The following is an 18,966-nucleotide window of genomic DNA, read 5'->3' on the forward strand; positions in this document are numbered from 1 at the left end:
GTCGTGGCCATTTTTCCTCTAGATATCTTTCTCTCCATCCTTCAGAGTTGAAGTCAAGTTTTTTACCTTCTTTCTCTACAGATCTATTATGAACACTCCCAGGCTCAAGGGAACTCTCTTTCACAATTTTGACAGCAATTATTGACTATACTACTGCTTTTTACTTGGTAAATCCTACTGAATCACAGACTAAAACCTGGATGCATCCTAAAGAGATTATATCGTCCATCTTTGTCATTTTACCAAAGAGAAAAAACTAAGACCTAGGGTATGTGAACGATTCAATTATAGTCTCCTAATGATTCAATTATTGAGGTAAACTCAGAATGTATTTCTTATATTTTAGCACTCATTCTATTACCATTGTCTCCTACATCATTATTTCATTGTATTTACTTAGGCATGGGTTTTTTTTTAAAACCCTAGATTAAAAAAAAAAAAACTAGATTGGAAGTTTCTTAAAGGTAGCACTCATGTCTACACATTTTTTAGTATGACTCATAGCCCTAATACTGTGCTTTGTGCTTATTGGGCACCTAATTAAAAGTGGCTGTTGGTAAAAAAACAAGTTGCTTCATTATCCAAATGTCAAATTGGAACTCTTTCCTTGTGGGCATCACTGTTATAACTGTATGGAAAGTGGCATCTAGTGGTCAGTTTGTGTATTACAATGTCTTTAAACACCCTCTACCTTCCCTCAACCAGTGTCATTATCATAATGTAGGAGGACTAAATAGAATACAAATTAAATTTTAAAATTGAATTCAAACCATATATCATTTGTTTTAAGTAGCGACCTCTTTAAAGTATAGCTACATGTTAAGTAATAAAGAAGTGCAAAAAGACATTACTAATTTTAAAGAAAAATACTGTATAAAATTACTTCCAAAATGACATGCACACATATTTAAATTTATGTTGTTTGTTTACAAATTATATTAGGAGTTGGAGGATTTTGTTGGATACTAAGAAACCAGAAATGCAATTATAAAGAAAATTCACATAGTGTCTTCTTTATATTAACCAAATCCTCTCTATTACTCTGCATTATTCTCAGGAACTTAATTTATATTTTAAAAAGAAAGATTTCTTAGTGAAAGATGAAAATGGAGAGTTATACCATCTTTTACTTGTAACACCAGAAAACGATTGTCATATATTTACATTTAAAGTGTAAACATACATTCCAAAGTCAAATGTTATTTTTAGATAAACAACCATTTTGGAGTATCATTATCCTTTACTCCTCCATTAATACTTGTAACTGATTATTGATAATATATACAATCTGATTCAGTGAGTATGACCATTGACAATTCTTAACTTGTGAATCAGTATCCTCTAAAATTTGTAAATTTGTACTTTGAAGTCTAGAATTCATGTTTACGCAAAAACAATATTGCATCTCTTAAATTAACCTTTGTTCCTGACACAGTGTAATGTAGTTTTTCTGTATGGAGTTATCCCTTCCATTAGAGAGCAAAAATGTACTGTCTTTGTATCTTCTACCTGCACCTAACATTAACAGTGGCTGGCACATAACTGGTGATCAGTAAGTATTTGTTGAATTAGTTTTATATGTTGGAATGAGCTGAGTCTTATTCATCTGTAGCGGCTAACGAGTTTTCTGGCCTCTAACAATGCTCAATTCATGTTTGATGAGGGAGCCTGTATAAGTCCATTTAACTTGTAATGTAGTTGCTGTATAATATTAAAACCAGTGTATTATCACATATGTATGACAAATAATAGCTGCATAATAGACTTTCAATTAGAGACATCAGGAGCATTTTTTTGTTGGAACAACATATTGCAGTGTAAGAGGTTGACCCCCAACATCAAGCTACTTTGTTTGCTTTTATCAGGAAAAGGAATGCGAGCATGTGGCTGGCTTCTAGTTGCAGCTGAGTGGGTTAGGAGTTATGAGTAGAAGGATGAGGTCAATAGCTTGATAAGGATTGGGGAAAGTATTCTGGTAGTGGTTGGAGTACAGGAACACATGGAATGTTGGGAAGGAGGCTAAAGTACTTTTTTTTTTCTTTTTTAAAAGATTTTATTTATTTGAGACAGAGAGAGATAGAGTGAGAAAGTGAGAGTGAGAGAGAGAGAGAGAGAGAGAGAGTGCGCACAGAGGGAGAGGGAGAAGCAGGGAGCCCAACATGGGGCTCAATCCCAGGACCCCGGGATCATGACCCCAACCAAAGGCAGACACTTAACTGAGTGAGCCACCCAGGCACCCTGCACTTTACTTCTTTTTTTTTTTTTTATAAATTAATTTTTATTGGTGTTCAATTTACCAACATACAGAATAACACCCAGTGCTCATCCCGTCAAGTGTCCCCCTCCGTGCCCGTCACCCATTCACCCCCACCCCCCGCCCTCCTCCCCTTCCACCACCCCTAGTTCATTTCCCAGAGTTAGAAGTCTTTATGTTCTGTGTCCCTTTCTGATATCTCCCACACATTTCTTCTCCCTTCCCTTATATTCCCCTTCACTATTATTCATATTCCCCAAATGAGTGAGAACATACACTGTTTGTCCTTCTCCGATTGACTTACTTCACTCAGCATAATACCCTCCAGTTCCATCCACGTTGAAGCAAATGGTGGGTATTTGTTGTTTCTAATGGCTGAGTAATATTCCATTGTATACATAAACCACATCTTCTTTATCCATTCATCTTTCGATGGGCACCGAGGCTCCTTCCACAGTTTGGCTATTGTGGACATGGCTGCTAGAAACATCGGGGTGCAGGTGCCCCGGCGTTTCATTGCATCTGAATCTTCGGGGTAAATCCCTAACAGTGCAATTGCTGGGTCGTAGGGCAGGTCTATTTTTAATTCTTTGAGGAACCTCCACACAGTTTTCCAGAGTGGCTGCACCAGTTCACATTCCCACCAACAGTGTAAGAGGGTTCCCTTTTCTCCGCATCCTCTCCAACATTTGTTGTTTCCTGCCTTATTAATTTTCCCCATTCTCACTGGTGTGAGGTGGTATCTCATTGTGGTTTTGATTTGTATTTCCCTGATGGCAAGTGATGCAGAGCATTTTCTCATGTGCATGTTGGCCATGTCTATGTCTTCCTCTGTGAGATTTCTCTTCATGTCTTTTGCCCATTTCATGATTGGATTGTTTGTTTCTTTGGTGTTGAGTTTAAGAAGTTCTTTATAGATTTTGGAAACTAGCCCTTTATCTGATATGTTATTTGCAAATATCTTCTCCCATTCTGTAGGTTGTCTTTGAGTTTTGTTGACTGTATCCTTTGCTGTGCAAAAGCTTCTTATCTTGATGAAGTCCCAATAGTTCATTTTTGCTTTTGTTTCTTTTGTTTTCGTGGATGTATCTTGCAAGAAGTTACTGTGGCCAAGTTCAAAGAAGTCAAACTCTCCCTCTTCACCGATGACATGATACTCTACATAGAAAACCCAAAAGCCTCCACCCCAAGATTGCTAGAACTCATACAGCAATTTGGTAGCATGGCAGGATACAAAATCAATGCCCAGAAATCAATGGCATTCCTATACACTAACAATGAGACTGAAGAAAGAGAAATTAAGGAGTCAATCCCATTTACAATTGCACCCAAAAGCATAAGATACCTAGGAATAAACCTAACCAAAGAGGTAAAGGATCTATACCCTAAAAACTATAGAACACTTCTGAAAGAAATTGAGGAAGACACAAAGAGATGGAAAAATATTCCATGCTCATGGATTGGCAGAATTAATATTGTGAAAATGTCAATGCTACCCAGGGCAATTTACACGTTCAATGCAATCCCTATCAAAATACCATGGACTTTTTTCAGAGACTTAGAACAAATTATTTTAAGATTTGTGTGGAATCAGAAAAGACCCCGAATAGCCAGGGGAATTTTAAAAAAGAAAACCATAGCTGGGGGCATCACAATGCCAGATTTCAGGTTGTACTACAAAGCTGTGGTCATCAAGACAGTGTGGTACTGGCACAAAAACAGACACATAGACCAATGGAACAGAATAGAGAATCCAGAAATGGACCCTGAACTTTATGGTCAACTAATATTCGACAAAGGAGGAAAGACGATCCACTGGAAGAAAGACAGTCTCTTCAATAAATGGTGCTGGGAAAATTGGTCATCCACATGCAGAAGAATGAAACTAGACCACTCTCTTGCACCATACACAAAGATAAACTCAAAATGGATGAAAGATTTAAATGTGAGACAAGACTCCATCAAAATCCTAGAGGAGAACACAGGCAACACCCTTTTTGAACTTGGCCACAGTAACTTCTTGCTAAAGTACTTTTTAAGGGATCCCTGGGTGGCGCAGCGGTTTGGCGCCTGCCTTTGGCCCAGGGCGCGATCCTGGAGACCCGGGATCGAATCCCACGTCGGGCTCCCGGTGTATGGAGCCTGCTTCTCCCTCCGCCTGTGTCTCTGCCTCTCTCTCTCTCTGTGACTATCATAAATAAATAAAAAATTAAAAAAAAAAATAAAGTACTTTTTAAGTCACAGTCTTCCAAGGCCAAGCATTGATACACATTATTTGGTATTTACATCACGTAAAAGTTTCTCTTATTTAATGAGAAGCATTATACTATATTGCACATAAATGGTGAGCTATCTACATATGTTAAAATAATTACTTTTTGTTTTTCTAAGCATTTCAGCTTTATGCCAGAGTATGAGGTAGATCTGGATGGCAGAAGTCATCTATTGTCTTCTTCTCTTATGTGTTCTTATTTTATGTTATTATTTTATTTTATTTTATTTTATTTTATTTTATTTAAGATTTTAATTTTTTAGTAATCTCTACACCCAGCATGAGGCTCAGACTCACAACCTCAAAACCAAGAGCCGCATGCTCCCCTGACTGAGCCACCAAGGTGCCCCTCTTATGGGATATTATTTTAGAGCAGGATATTTTTTTGGCTTCAAGATCTCAATTCCTAATATGAGTTAATTAACTTATTAGTAGTGGTTCCTTAGAATATCTAGGCTGTGGGAAAATTTGTGGCAAAACTGTTGGGAGTCATTATAGACTGAGCTACTAGTGATGAGAGAGTGGAAGCAAATTTTAAAAAGTTGGTAAAAGATAGCACTATGTATTTTATGCCTGTGATTGCTCATAAATGTCAAGATACAAGCAACTTCAGCCAGTAGACATCTTTGGTTAGTCCAAGGTCATTCCTAATATAGATTGAAAGATCATTTCTTGCATGTGATGTTAGGACAAAAAGAGGAGTTCCTAAGAGCTTGCACAAGTGGCAAATCATATTACTGGGAAGTTGTTTGAATTCCTTTTTAATTTTTCATATCTTTTTAAAAAGATATTTTTCACTTTAAAATTATAAAAATTACATCTGCTTATTGTAAGAAGATCAAATGGAAGTGTGTACCATAAAAGGTGAAAGCTTCCCCAGAGGTAACCATTGTTTGCCTTTTGGTATATATTCTTTCAGGTATTTTTGTGCTATTTGGTTTTTAAGTCTGGATTGTTTAGTTGAGAGGTAAGTCAGAGATTAGTTTTCAGGCTCAAAATATTATTAACATTATTAAATAATTTTCCTCCCTTTTATTCTTCCTTATAGGCTTGCTATGGGTGTTCTCCAGGATCAAAATGTGACTGTAGTGGTGTAAAAGGAGAAAAGGTAAGACTTTAGACAAGCTTTTGAAAATTTAGTAAAACTAGTAAAGTAGTGTTTTAATATTTTTTTAAACAAAATAGAGCTTCTACCTCAGTGACTAAGTAAATAAAATGAATCCCAGCATACTGCTTATTTTAGATAGCTGTAAGGATTAGACTATATCTCAGGGATTAGCAAACATTTTCTGTAAAAGACTATAGAATAAATATTTTAGGCTTTGTGGACCACATAAGGTTTGTGTCATACATTTTTCTCTCATTGTTTAAAATAGCTCTTTAAGAGTATAAAAAAATTTCTTAGCTCTTAGACTATACAAAACAGATTTCTTATTGCATTTGGTCTGAGAGCTATAGTCTGTCAACCTATGATCAATCTTGTTGAACTCACTGACTTAAGAGGCAAAAGAAGGGAAAAACACTTAAGAAGGAACCTAACATCAGGCTACTAATCTGTGTTGGGTAGCATGCTAAGCAATTTCATATATTTTTATCTAGTCCATGTAAGTTAATGTTTGGTGAATCCTTATTTTTATCTCACTTTTCCCATAGCAGAACCCCTATTGTATATATGTGATAATTACAAAGTAAGTATTGGTGAGGATTAAATAGCATAAACCGAGCCATTCTGAGTCAGTGACTGAAAGTGAAATTAGAAGATTAAAAAGGGATACTGAATTGTGGCCTAAAGAAAATTATGCTAGGAAAAACAGGTTCATACTCTATTCTCCATTGTCTGGGGCTCAAATATTTTTTAATTAATCAGTGAATATTACTAATTATATAGGAAAAAGTTTAGGATGATATCTCAGGAGCATATTCCATTTAGGGATATAGAAGGTCTACTAACACATTAAAGATGTCTAAAACTCCTGGAGTAAAGAAACCTACTTATTTTGCAATGCTATATTTCCAAGCTCCATTTGACCTACTTCTTCAAACAGAGGACCTATTAATAATAGACTAGTATTTATTTTTTATTTATTTATTTATGATAGTGAGAGAGAGAGAGAGAGAGAGAGAGAGGCAGAGACATAGGCAGAGGGAGAAGCAGGCTCCATGCACCGGGAGCCCGACGTGGGATTCGATCCCGGGTCTCCAGGATCGCGCCCTGGGCCAAAGGCAGGCGCCAAATCGCTGCGCCACCCAGGGATCCCTAGACTAGTATTATATAGAACACCTATTTAAGTGGCATTAGTTTGAGGGGAGTAGTTTTATAGTAAGGGTGCTTTCTTTAGTGGTAAAAAAGACCAAAAGAGCTTCATTGGTACAGTGAATACCAGTGATATTGGTACAGTGACTTTTATCAGATTACCAATGATATTGGTACATTGACTTTTATCAGATTAAGTCTTCTTAAAGTAAGAAGTAAATACTCTGAACAAAAATACCTACTTAATGGCACAAGAGAGTGGCCAAAGGCAGGAAAAAATTACAGAGGATTCTACCCTTGAAAGAAAGAAAGTACACTGGGCAGCTTTGCACTTATGTGGCTTTTCTCCTGAGTGCACACTTAAGTCTGCATGGCAGAGGATGGCTAGAACCCAGACAAAAAGCCACAGTCCTACTGGCTTAAGAAGTTAAGAGGACAGAGTTGAGGATGCTAGAATGACTGGAAAGTGATGGGGGATATGCTGCAATAGAGAGAGCCACAGAAAACAGAGCCCAAAAATTTGCTTGTAAATTCCACCCAGATTCTGGGTTGAATCCTGAACTTTGTATGTATAGGGAAAGATTCATACCTCCCACCAGAAGGAACAGCTGGAAGGCTGCAATAACTGAATATAGATTTAACTGCTGTCCATTGAAGGGAAAACAAAGCTTTAAGTTTTAGTTCACTTGAGTTAACTATTTCTGAAAACAAAGTTCAATACTCTTTGATAAAGATAAAAGAATCTAGGATGACTATAATATACAATGTCTAATACGCTATTAGAACTTACTAGGCATAAAAAGTAACAGGTAAAAGTGATCCATAGTTAAGAAGAAGACTCATGAATGCAAACTAACTCTGAAATAACAGAGATATAAGAATTTATACACAAAGATTTAAAGGAGATAGGATAAATATATTTGTTGATTTAAAAGGAAATGTACTTCTATGAATGATTTAAAGGGAAGTGTACTTCTATGAATGAAAAAATATAGAATCACAATAGAGCACTAGAAACTAAAACAAAGAAAATCTAGATTTAAAAAGCAAAATATAAGAAAGAACATTTAACCACTTGGACTTTTAACAGCAGAATCATCACAATGGAAGAAAGGATCAATGAATTTAAAGATGAATCAGAAGAAAGATCTAGTCTGAAGAAAGAAAAGAGAAAAAAAAGGAAACAAAAAAATAGGGCCTCACTGAAGGGGTGGGGATATTCTCAAATGGTTTAATGCAAATGTAAATGGAGCTCCATTTACAGGAGAGAAGAAAACAGGAAAGAAAAATGAATGATAATTAACGGGACAGTAGTAATGACAAGAATTTCTCACACTTGATAAAAAATATAAATTTACAGATATAAGAAACTCAGCACACCACAGGCAGAATAAAAATAAGACTATACCGAGGCACATCATAATGAATCTACTGAAAAACAGATATTAAAATAAAATCTTGAAAGAAGCCAGAGAAAAAATACCTATTACATACAGGAGCACAATGATGTGAATGATGATGGGCTTCGAATCCAAGAGAATGGATATTATACAACAATGTAAACACATCATTAGAGAGTTGAAAACTCTGCAAACATAATCATTACATACAATGAAAATGTACATAAAAATAAAGACAATAAAAAAACACACTTTTTTGTATATTTTTTTTATTGGAGATTGACCTGCCAACATATAGTATAACACCCAGTGCTCATCCCGTCAAGTGCCCCCCTCAGTGCCCATCACCCAGTCACCCCATCCTCCCACCCATCTCCCCTTCCACTACCCCTTGCTCATTTCCAAGAGTTAGGAGTCTCTCATGTTTCGTCACCCTCTCTGATTTTTCCCACTATTTTTCTCCTTTCCCCTATGATCCCTTTCTCTATTTTTTATATTCCTCATATGAGTGAAACCATATAATGATTGTCCTTTTCTGATTGACTTACTATACTCAGCATAATACCCTCCAGTTCCATCCATGTCGAAGCAAATGGTGGGTATTCATCATTTCTAGTGGCTGAGTAATATTCCATTATATACATAAACCACATCTTCTTTATCCATTCATCTTTCAATGGACACCAAGTGTTTCCATAGTTTGGCTATTCTGGACATTGCTGCTATAAACATTGGGGTGCAGGAGTCTCAGCTTTTCACTGCATCTGTATCTTTGAGGTAAATCCTCAGTAGTGCAACTGCTGGGTCTTAGGGTAGCTCTATTATTAACTCTTGGAGGAACCTCCACACAGTTTTCCAGAGTGGCTGTACCAGTTCACATTCCCACCAACAGTGCAAGAGGGTTCCCCTTTCACCGCATCCTCTCCAACATTTGTTGTTTCCTGTCTTGTTAATTTTCAGCATTCTCACTGGTGTGAGGTGGTATCTCATTGTGGTTTTGATTTGTATTTCCCTGATGGCCAGTGATGCGGAGCATTTTCTCATGTGCTTGTTGGCCATGTGACAGCTGCTCATAATATATTTTTTAAATTGTTTGTATTTCCTTGGTATTGGTTGTGATCTCTCCTCTTTAATTCATGATTTTATTTGAGTCTGTTTTCTTTTTAATAAGGCTGGCTAATGGTTTATCTATCTTATTAATTCTTTCGAAGAACAAACTCCTGGTTTTGTTAATCTGTTCTACAATTCTTCTGCTCTCTATTTCATTGAGTTCTGCTTGAATCTTTATTTTCTCTTTTATTCTGGTTGGTGTACGTTTTATTTGCTGTTCTTTCTCCATTTCCTTTAGGTGCGAGGTTAGCGTGTGTATTTGAGGAGCAGAGCATTTTCCAATATTTTGAGGGATGCTTGTATTGTGATGCATTTCCCTCTTAGGACCGCTTTTGCTATATCCCAAAGATTTTGAACTGTTGCATCTTCATTCTCATTAGTTTCCTTGGATCTTTTTAATTTTTCTCTAATTTCATGGTTGACCCATTCATCTTTTAGTAGGATGCTCTTTAACCTCCACGTGTTTGAGTTTCTTCCAAATTTCTTGTGATTGAGTTCTAGTTTCAAAGCATTGTGGTCTGAAAATATGCAGGGGACAATCCCAATCTTTTGCTATTGGTTGAGACTTGATTTGTGACCCAGTATGTGGACTATTCTGGAGAAAGTTCCTTGTGCATTTGAATGTGTATTCAGCTGTCTTTGGATGTAAAATTCTGTGTAAATATCTATGAAATCCATCTGGTCCAGTGTATCATTTAAAGCAAATAAATGGGTCCTGCTTTTATATCCAGTCTGAAACCCTGCATCTTTTGATGGGATCATTAAGCCCATTCATGTTCAGAGTTACTATTGAAAGATATGAATTTAGTGTCATCATAATACCTATTCAGTCCCTGTTTTGTGGATTATTTCTTTGGGGTTCCTCTTTCTTTTACAGGGTCCCCCTTAATATTTCTTGCAGAGCTGGTTTGGTGGTCACATATTCTTTTAGTTTCTGCCTATCTTGGGAAGCTCTTTATCTCTCCTTCTATTCTGAATGAGAGCCTTGATGCATAAAGTATTCTTGGCTGCATGTTCTTCTCATTTAGTACTCTGAATATATCCTGTCAGCCCTTTCTGGCCTGCCAGGTCTCTGTGGAGAGGTCTCCTGTGAATCTAATATTTCTCCCCAAATAAGTTAAGAATCTCTTGTCTCTTGCTGCTTTAAAGATTTTATCTTTGGAATTTGCAAGTTTCACTATTAAATGTTGAGGTTTTTATTGATTTTTTTGGGGGGGCAGCTCTCTATATCCTGGATCTGAATGCCTGTTTCACTCCCCAAATTAGGGAATTATTCAGCTATGATTTTTCAAATATGCTTCCTGTCCCTCTGTCCCTCTTGGTGCTTTCTAGAACCCCAATTATATATAGATTCTTCCTTCTGAGGCTATCATTTATTTCCCTTAACCTTTCTTCATGGTCTTTTAATTGGTTTTCTCTTTTTTCCTCAGCTTCCTTCCTTGCCATCACCTTGTCTTCTATGTCGCTCACTCTTCTTCCACCTCTTTATCCCTCTTCATTAGGACCTCCAGTTTGGATTGCATCTCACTTAATTGATTTTTAATTTTGGCCTGATTAGATCTAAATTCTGCAGTCATGAAATCTCTTGAATCCTTTATGCTTTTTTCCAGAGCCACCAGTAGCTTTATAATTGTGCTTATGAATTGGCTTTCTGATATTGAATTATAATCCATATTTTGTAACTCTGTGGCAGAGAGTACTGTTTCTGATTCTTTCTATTGTGGTGATTTCTTCCTTCTAGTCATTTTACTCAGTGCAGAGTGGCTTTATGAGCGGGCTGAGTCAAGAATATCAGGCACAACTTACGGAAATTTCACCCTAGATGATTCTGAGGGGTTCTAGAGGATGATCCTCTTGGTTCTGAGTGTACTAAGTTCTGTATGTTAGAAGGTGCTTGGTCCCAAATTTTTATAAAACAGTAATAGTTAGAAAGCCCCAACATTGGCCACCAAAACATAAACGAGATAAAAGAGGGGGGCAGAATGGGAATGAAGAGAGAATATAATCTCACAGAATGAACGAGCACAGTATACCACTTGGTTCTGGGTGCATGCTGGTCATGTTTTAGAAGGTATTAACTTCCACCATTGAAACGAACTAGGGGTGGTGGAAGGGGAGGAGGGCACTGAGGGGGGCACTTGACGGGATGAGCACTGGGTGTTATTCTGTATGTTGGTAAATTGAACACCAATAAAAAATAAATTTATTATAAAAAAATAAAAATAAAACTGGTTCGGGAGGGAAAAAAAAAAACTTCCGCCATTGTAGAACAAAATGAGGCAGAAAAAACACAAAACAAAACAAAACAAAACATATCTCATATATCTCCCAATTAAATTGAGCATGTTGAAGGGAATCTAGAAGTGGAAAATATATCTAAGACATGTAATTGTAGAAATATGAAAGTCAAAAAGGAAGAAACTTGCTAGAAGCGAAAACCCTTCTCTCTGTAGCATTCTGGCTGTTTTCTCTTTAAATCTCTGGTTGGACGAGATCGGGCGCGTTCAGGGTGGTATGGCCGTATGTTCTCATTCATTTGGGGAATATGAATAATAGTGAAGGGGAATATAAAGGAAGGGAGAAGAAATGTGTGGGAGATATCAGAAAGGGACACAGAACATAAAGACTTCTAACTCTGGGAAATGAACTAGGGGTGGTGGAAGGGGAGGAGGGCGGGGGGTGGGGGTGAATGGGTGACGGGCACGGAGGGGGACACTTGACGGGATGAGCACTGGGTGTTATTCTGTATGTTGGTAAATTGAACACCAATAAAAATTAATTTATTAAAAAAATAAAAATAAAAATAAAAGAAAAAAAATAAATCTCTGGTTGAATTCGTAGGTGTTCAGGATGATTTCAAAGTTATCTAGGTAAGTTGGTGAGACCAGGTGACTTGAGGACCCCTACTCTTCCACCGTCTTGCCCCGCCCTCAAAAACCAGACTTTTAATTACAGAGGAGAAAATGGTGTCTGCCAGAAGGAAGGATGGGGAGACAGGGAGGGGTTTAAATAATTGAAGGGGATTAAGATGTTCAAATTTCCAGTTATAAAATAAACAAATTGTAGAAATGAAAAGTACAGAGTAGGGAATATAGTCAACAATAATGTAATAATGTTGTATTGCTTACAGATGGTGACTTCACTTAGGGTAAACATTGAGTAGTGTATAGAATAGTTGAACCAGTATACTGTACACTTGAAACTACTATAACATTGTATGTCAATTATACTTCAAATGTTAAAAATTAAAATTTTTAATTAAAAATTAATTAAAAATTAAAAATTAAAAAATTTCAATTTTAAAAATAAAGTCAAATTTATGACATTTATAAAATGAGATAATTCTTCATCAGCATATTTGCACTAAAAGAAATATAAAGAAATTTCTTGGGGATCCATGGGTGGCTCAGCGGCTTAGCACCTGCCTTTCGCCCAGGGTGTGATCCTAGAGTCCCAGGATCAAGTCCCACATTGGGCTCCCTGCATGGAGCCTGCTTCTCCCTTTGGCTATGTCTCTGCCTTTCTCTGTGTGTGTGTGTGTGTCTCTCATGAATAAATAGATAAAATCTTGTAAAAAAATAGAAATTTCTTCAGGCTAAAGAAAATGTTATTAGGCAGAAATGTGAATTTCCTGGAAGGAATTAAAAGCACTTGAAATGGTATATATGTCAAAAAAATGATATATGTGGGTACATATAAAAGCTAGTATCTTTTTACCTCTCATTTAAAAGACATAAAACTTTAATTTTTTAGTAATCATACTATTTTATTTTTTTTAAGTTTTAGTTCCAGTTAGTTAACATACAGTGTTATATTAGTTTGAGGTGTACAATATAATGATTCAGCAATTTCATACATCACCCATTGCTCATTATGACAATTGCAGTCCTTAATCCCTATCACCCATTTCATCCATGCCCCACACACTCCTCCCCTCTGGTAACCATTAGTTTGTTACCTAATATAATGAGTCTGTATCTTGATGTCTCTCTCTTTCTTCCTTGTTCATTTGTCTTGTTGCTTAAATTCCACATGTGAGTGAAATCATATGGTATTTGTTTTTTCCTGACTTATTTTGCTTAGCTTGATAGTCTCTAGCTTCATCTGTATCATCTGTATCATTGCAAATGGCAAGATTTCATTCTTTTTTATGGCTGAATAATATTCTAATACACACACACACACACACACACATACCAACCTCTTTATCCTTTCATCAACCAATGGGTACGTGTGCTGCTTCCATATTTTGGCTGTTGTAAATTATGCTGCTATAAACATAGGAGTACATGTATCCCTTTGGATTGGTGCTTTTGTATTCTTTGGGTAAATACTCAGTAGTGTGGTTGCTAGGGTAGATTTAGGATAGTTCTATATTTAACTTTTTGAGGAATATCCATACTGTTTTCCAGAGTGGCTGTACCAGTTTGCATTCCCATGAACAGTCCAAGAGGGTTCCTTTTTTTTCCACATCTTTGCCAACACCTTTGTTTCTTGTGCTGTTGATTTTAACCATTCTGACAGGTGTGAGGTAATAGCTCATTGTAGTTTTGATTTGCATTTCTCTGATGGTAATTATGAACATCTTTTCATGTGTCTTTTGGCCATCTAGATGTTGTTGGAGAAATGTCTGTTCATGTCTTCTGCCCATTTTTTAAAAGTATCAGCTAATTTTATTTATTTATTTTTCAACCCAACAAGTGTCCTCTTTAATGCCAATCATGCTTTTATTTTTTTAAAGATTTTATTTGTTCACAGAAAGAGAGAGAGGCAGAGACACAGGCAGAGGGAGAAACAGGCTCCATGCAGTGAGCCCGACGTGGGACTCGATCCTGGGTCTCCATCATCAGGCCCTGGGCTGAAGGCAGTGCTAAACTGCTGAGCCACCCAGGCTGCCCACCTATTCATTTCATACCCCCATCTATGTCCCCTTCATCAACTCTCAGTTTGTTCTCTTAACTATACAGTCCTTTATGGTTTGCCTCTCTCTATGTTTTTATCTTATTTTATTTTTCCTTCCCTTCCCCTAGTCATCTGTTTTGTTTCTTAAATTCCACATGAGTGAAATCATTTGTCTTTCTCTGACTGACTTATTTCACTTAGAATAATACCCTCTAATCCCATCCCTGTTGGTGCAAGTGGCAAGATTTCATTCTTTTTGATGGTTGAGTAATATTCCATTATATGTATACATATGTATATGTGTATATATATATACTATGCATAATACATAAGTATATATAATATAATAATATAATCCATTCATCAGCTGGTGGAAATTTAGGCCTTTTCCATAATCTGGCTATTGTTTATAATGCTGCTATAAACATTGAGGTGCATGTGCCTCCTTTATTTATTATTATTATTATTATTATTTTGCTTTTTAAAAGTTTATTTTAACATAACTATGCTTACAGAAATACACTTACATTCTTTAAAAGAATGCAATTTAAGTTTAACCTATCCTACACAATTTGGACCAAAAACTTAGTACATGGTTTAAGCTTTTTTAAAAAAAGGATTTGCAGTCTAGTTTATTTTTCATCTATTACAAATGTATATAAAAGATCCTCCCATCAAATTCTGTAAAACAGGCAGCAAGAAACTTGAGAAGTTAACCTTTCGTTTGTCTCGGAAAAATAACATGTATTCCACTGTAAAAGTTTATAAAATTGGTGCAAAAAAACATTGCTGTAATGTTTCAATGCCAGTTTACAAAGAGCAATTACCTAATGGATGTTGAAAAGGGTGGGGAGAGCCTTGTACAAATTGAAAATGTAAACGCTATCTGATTTAGTTAAAACTGCATGTAGATTGCAAGTCTACACAAACCAAGATTCAGATAATTTTGCAAATCTGAAATAACACTGTCAGCTCAGTTTATCTGCTGAGGTCAACAAGGAAACTGCACACTAGCGGTTTTTCTGGTTTATGCAAAAAAGAAAATTTTCTTCCCCAGCTTTTCAGTCCAGAACTGATATTATACTACAAGCAAGGTATTCCTTCCATTGTCAACATTCATGGGGTGACATGTGATGGTGTCTACTTGGGTTTAAATTTATTTGCATTAGCACTTATATGCAATATAGTCCCCAAAGTTAAAGACTACATGACTTTAGAAGTGATTCTAAAAGATAAAATGGCCCTATTTTGAAGACTAGAACAAAACACCCAGCCTTAGTTATAAGAAGCCTTATCAGAAAAATAGCCCCTTATGAATTGCACCTCAATAAAAAAGTAGCCCCCAAAGAAGCAGCTCTGAAAAGAGGAAAAAATATAACTTAAGATATCTTGAAGAGTAATGTGAATATAGATAGGTTCAGAAGATAAAAACAGATAACATTTTCATAAGACTACCTAGGATTAGGCTTATAATGTATTCTAGTATTTCAAGTTCATCTCTAGTTACTAAACATCAATTTACAAATAACTTATTCACTTTTTATTCCTTTAACAAAAGGAAAAATTCTAGTTTCAATTCTATCCAGTGGAGGGGAAACTGAGAAAACAAAGATTCAAACAGTTCCATGCAAATATCACATTTTTCAAATGGAAGAATTTGAGAGGCGGGGCAAGATGACAGAAGAGTAGGATCCCCAAGTCACCTGTCCCCACCAACTTACCCAGGTAACTTTCAAATCATCCTGAAAACCTAAGAATTCGGCCTGAGATTTAAAGAGAGAACAGATGGAACGCTACAATGAGAAGAGTTCGCGCTTCTATCAAGGTGGGAAGATGGAAAAAAAAAAGAAATAATAAAGCATCTAAGGGGGAGGGGCCCCCGCGAGGAGCCAGGCTAACGCCGGTTGGCGACTGCCCCCAGGACAAGAAAGCCCAGCCTGAAGCAGGAGCTTCACCAGTCTTCCCAGACTGAAAGGCAGGATTCCAGGAGGGGCAGTGATGCCCTCAGGCTCCCAGGGGCACTAACAGAGGAACTACACCCCACGGAAGAGCGCGCCACACACCAAGGGCAAAGCTCCCTAAAGGGCTGGAATTCATGCCGGGCAGGGCCCGGGAGCAGCTCAGGTGGCTGCTCAGGCGGCGGCTCTGCCTGGAGGGGGATGCGTGGCCCTGGGAGCTCGATTCCAGCAGTGCAGGCCCCAGAGCCCAGGGTGCTGGGGGACACAGACCAAGATCCAGCACTACCCCCCGGGACAGGCGGAGGCCAGGAGGACACAGGACAGCAAGGACGCTCCTGCCACTAGGCAGCCCTGAGCTGTGCAGATCAGCGCCACCCCCCCTCCCAAAGCATCCAGGCCCCTGCAGATTGGGAGCTGTGGTAGCTACTGCAGGAGCTGACTCCAGGGCTGGAGAGCTGGCCACCACCAGTGTTGTTGTTCCTCCTGGTGTCACCTTGTGCCTGGGACTGAGCAGGGCCGCCAGAGAGCAGGAGCCTCACAGGATAAACAGCTCCCACTGAGCCATAGACCTGGCAGGGGGCTGGGCAGCTCCCCCAGGTGCACACACCCGAGAATCAGCACAGCAGGCTGCTCCCCCAGAAGACCAGCTGGAAGGACAGGGGAAAAGCAAGTTATTAAACAAGCAGCACTGGAAAGTTCCAGGGGAAGTAGAGAGAATTACAATATATAGAATCAGAGGATACCTCCCTTTGTTTTTTGTTTTCTGTTTGTTCCCCCCCCCTTTTTTTCCTCTTTTTCTCCTTTTTACAGTACAACTTGTTTTTAATCAGGCCAAAATTAAAAATCAGTTAAATTAGTTGCAATTCAAACTGGAGGTCCTTACGACGAGGGTTAACAAGGTAGAAGAACAAATGAGTGACATAGAAGACAAGTTGATGGCAAGGAAGGAAGCTGATGAAAAAAGAGAAAAACAATTAAAATATCATGAGGATAGGTTAAGGGAAATAAATGACAGCCTCAGAAGGAAAAATCTACGTTTAATTGGGGTTCCAGAGGGTGCCAAAAGGTACAGAGGTCCAGACTATGTATTTGATCAAATCATACTTAGAACTTCCCAAATTGGGAAGGGAAACAGGCATTCAGATCCAGGAGATAGAGAGATTCCCCCCACTAAAATTAAGAAAAACCATTCAACACATTTAATAGTGAAACTTGCAAATTCCAAGATAGAAGATGCTTAAAGCAGCAAGAGATCTCTAACCTTTATGGGGAGAAGTATTAGGTTAACACCAGACTTCTCCACAGAGACCTGGCAGGTCAGAGAGGGCTGGCAGGATATATTCAGGGTCCTAAATGAGAAGAACCTGCAGCCAAGAATACTTTAACCAGCAAGGCTCTCATTCAGAATAGAAAGAGAGATAAAGAGCTTCCAAGATAGGCAGAAACTGAAACAATATGTGACCACCAAACCGGCTCTGCAAGAAATATTAAGGGGGACTCTGTAAAAAAAAGAAGTCCAAGGAAACAATCCACAAAAACAGAGACTGAATAGATATCATGATGACACTAAATGCATATCTTTCAATAGTAACTCTGAACGTGAATGGGCTTAATGATCCCATCAAAGGCAGAGAGTTTCGACTGGATAAAAAAGCAAGTCCCTCCTATTTGCTGTCTATAAGAGACTCATTTTAGACAGAAGGACACCTCCAGCCTGAAAATAAAAGCTTGGAGAACCATTTACCATTCAAATATTCCTCAAAGGAAAGCAGGGGTAGCAATCTTCATATCAAATAAATTAAAGTTTATCCCAAAGACTGTAGTCAGAGATGAAGAGGGACACTATATCATAAAGAGTCTATCCAACAAGAGGACCTAACAATCATGAATATTTATGCCCTGAATGTGGGAGTTGCAAAGTATATCAATCAATTAATAACCAAAGTTAAGATATACTTAGATAATAATACACTTATACTTGGAGACTTGAACAGAGCGTTCTACAATCGATAGGTCTTCTAAGCACAAATCTCCAAAGAAACAAGAGCTTTAAATGATACACTAGACCAGATGGATTTCACAGATATTTAGAGAACTTTATATCCAGACACAACTGAATACACATACTTCTCAAGTGCACATGGAACTTTCTCCAGAATAGACCACATACTGGGTCACAAATCAGGTCTTAATCAATACCAAAAGATTGGGACCGTACCCTGCATATTTTCGGACCATAATGCTTTGAAACTAGAACTAAACCACAAGGAGAAGTTTGGAAAGATTTCAAATACGTGGAGGTTAAGGACCATCCTGTTAACAGATGAAAGGGTCAACCAGCAAATCAGAGAAGAATTCAAAAGATTCATGGAAACTAATGAGAATGAAGATACGACCATTCAAAATCTTTGGGATACAGCAAAAGCAATCCTGAGGGGAAAATATATCGCAATACAAGTATGCATCCAAAAACTGGAAAGAACTCAAATACAAAAGCTAACCTTGCACCTAAAGGAGCTGGAAAAGGAACAGCAAATTAAGCCTTCACCCCACAGAAGAAGACAATTAATAAAGATTTCAGCAGAACTCAATGAAATAGAGGCCAGAAGAACTGTGGAACAGATCAACAAAACCAGGAGTTGGTTCTTTGAAAGAATTAATAAGAAGGATAAACCATTAGCCAGCCTTATTAAAAAGAAGATAGAAAAGACTCTAATTAATAAAATCATGAATGAGAAAGGAGAGATCACTCCCAATACCAAAGAAATACAAACGATTTTGAAAACTTATTATGAACAGCTATACGCCAATAAATT

The 18,966-nt window shown here is 37.5% G+C and overlaps 1 protein-coding gene across 1 annotated transcript in view; it reads left to right on the top strand.

The window, feature by feature from the left end:
* Positions 1-18,966, top strand: part of COL4A5 (collagen type IV alpha 5 chain) — a 284,616-nt gene that overhangs the window by 102,734 nt on the left and 162,916 nt on the right. The window contains exon 2 of the mRNA XM_055337689.1: positions 5,575-5,634. Within this exon, the coding sequence (XP_055193664.1) occupies positions 5,575-5,634 (60 nt within the window). The remainder of the gene's footprint in view (positions 1-5,574; positions 5,635-18,966) is intronic.

This window comes from Nyctereutes procyonoides, unplaced genomic scaffold, assembly GCF_905146905.1.
Source record: "Nyctereutes procyonoides isolate TBG_1078 unplaced genomic scaffold, NYPRO_anot_genome, whole genome shotgun sequence".
In the NCBI taxonomy this organism is placed as follows: domain Eukaryota; kingdom Metazoa; phylum Chordata; class Mammalia; order Carnivora; family Canidae; genus Nyctereutes; species Nyctereutes procyonoides.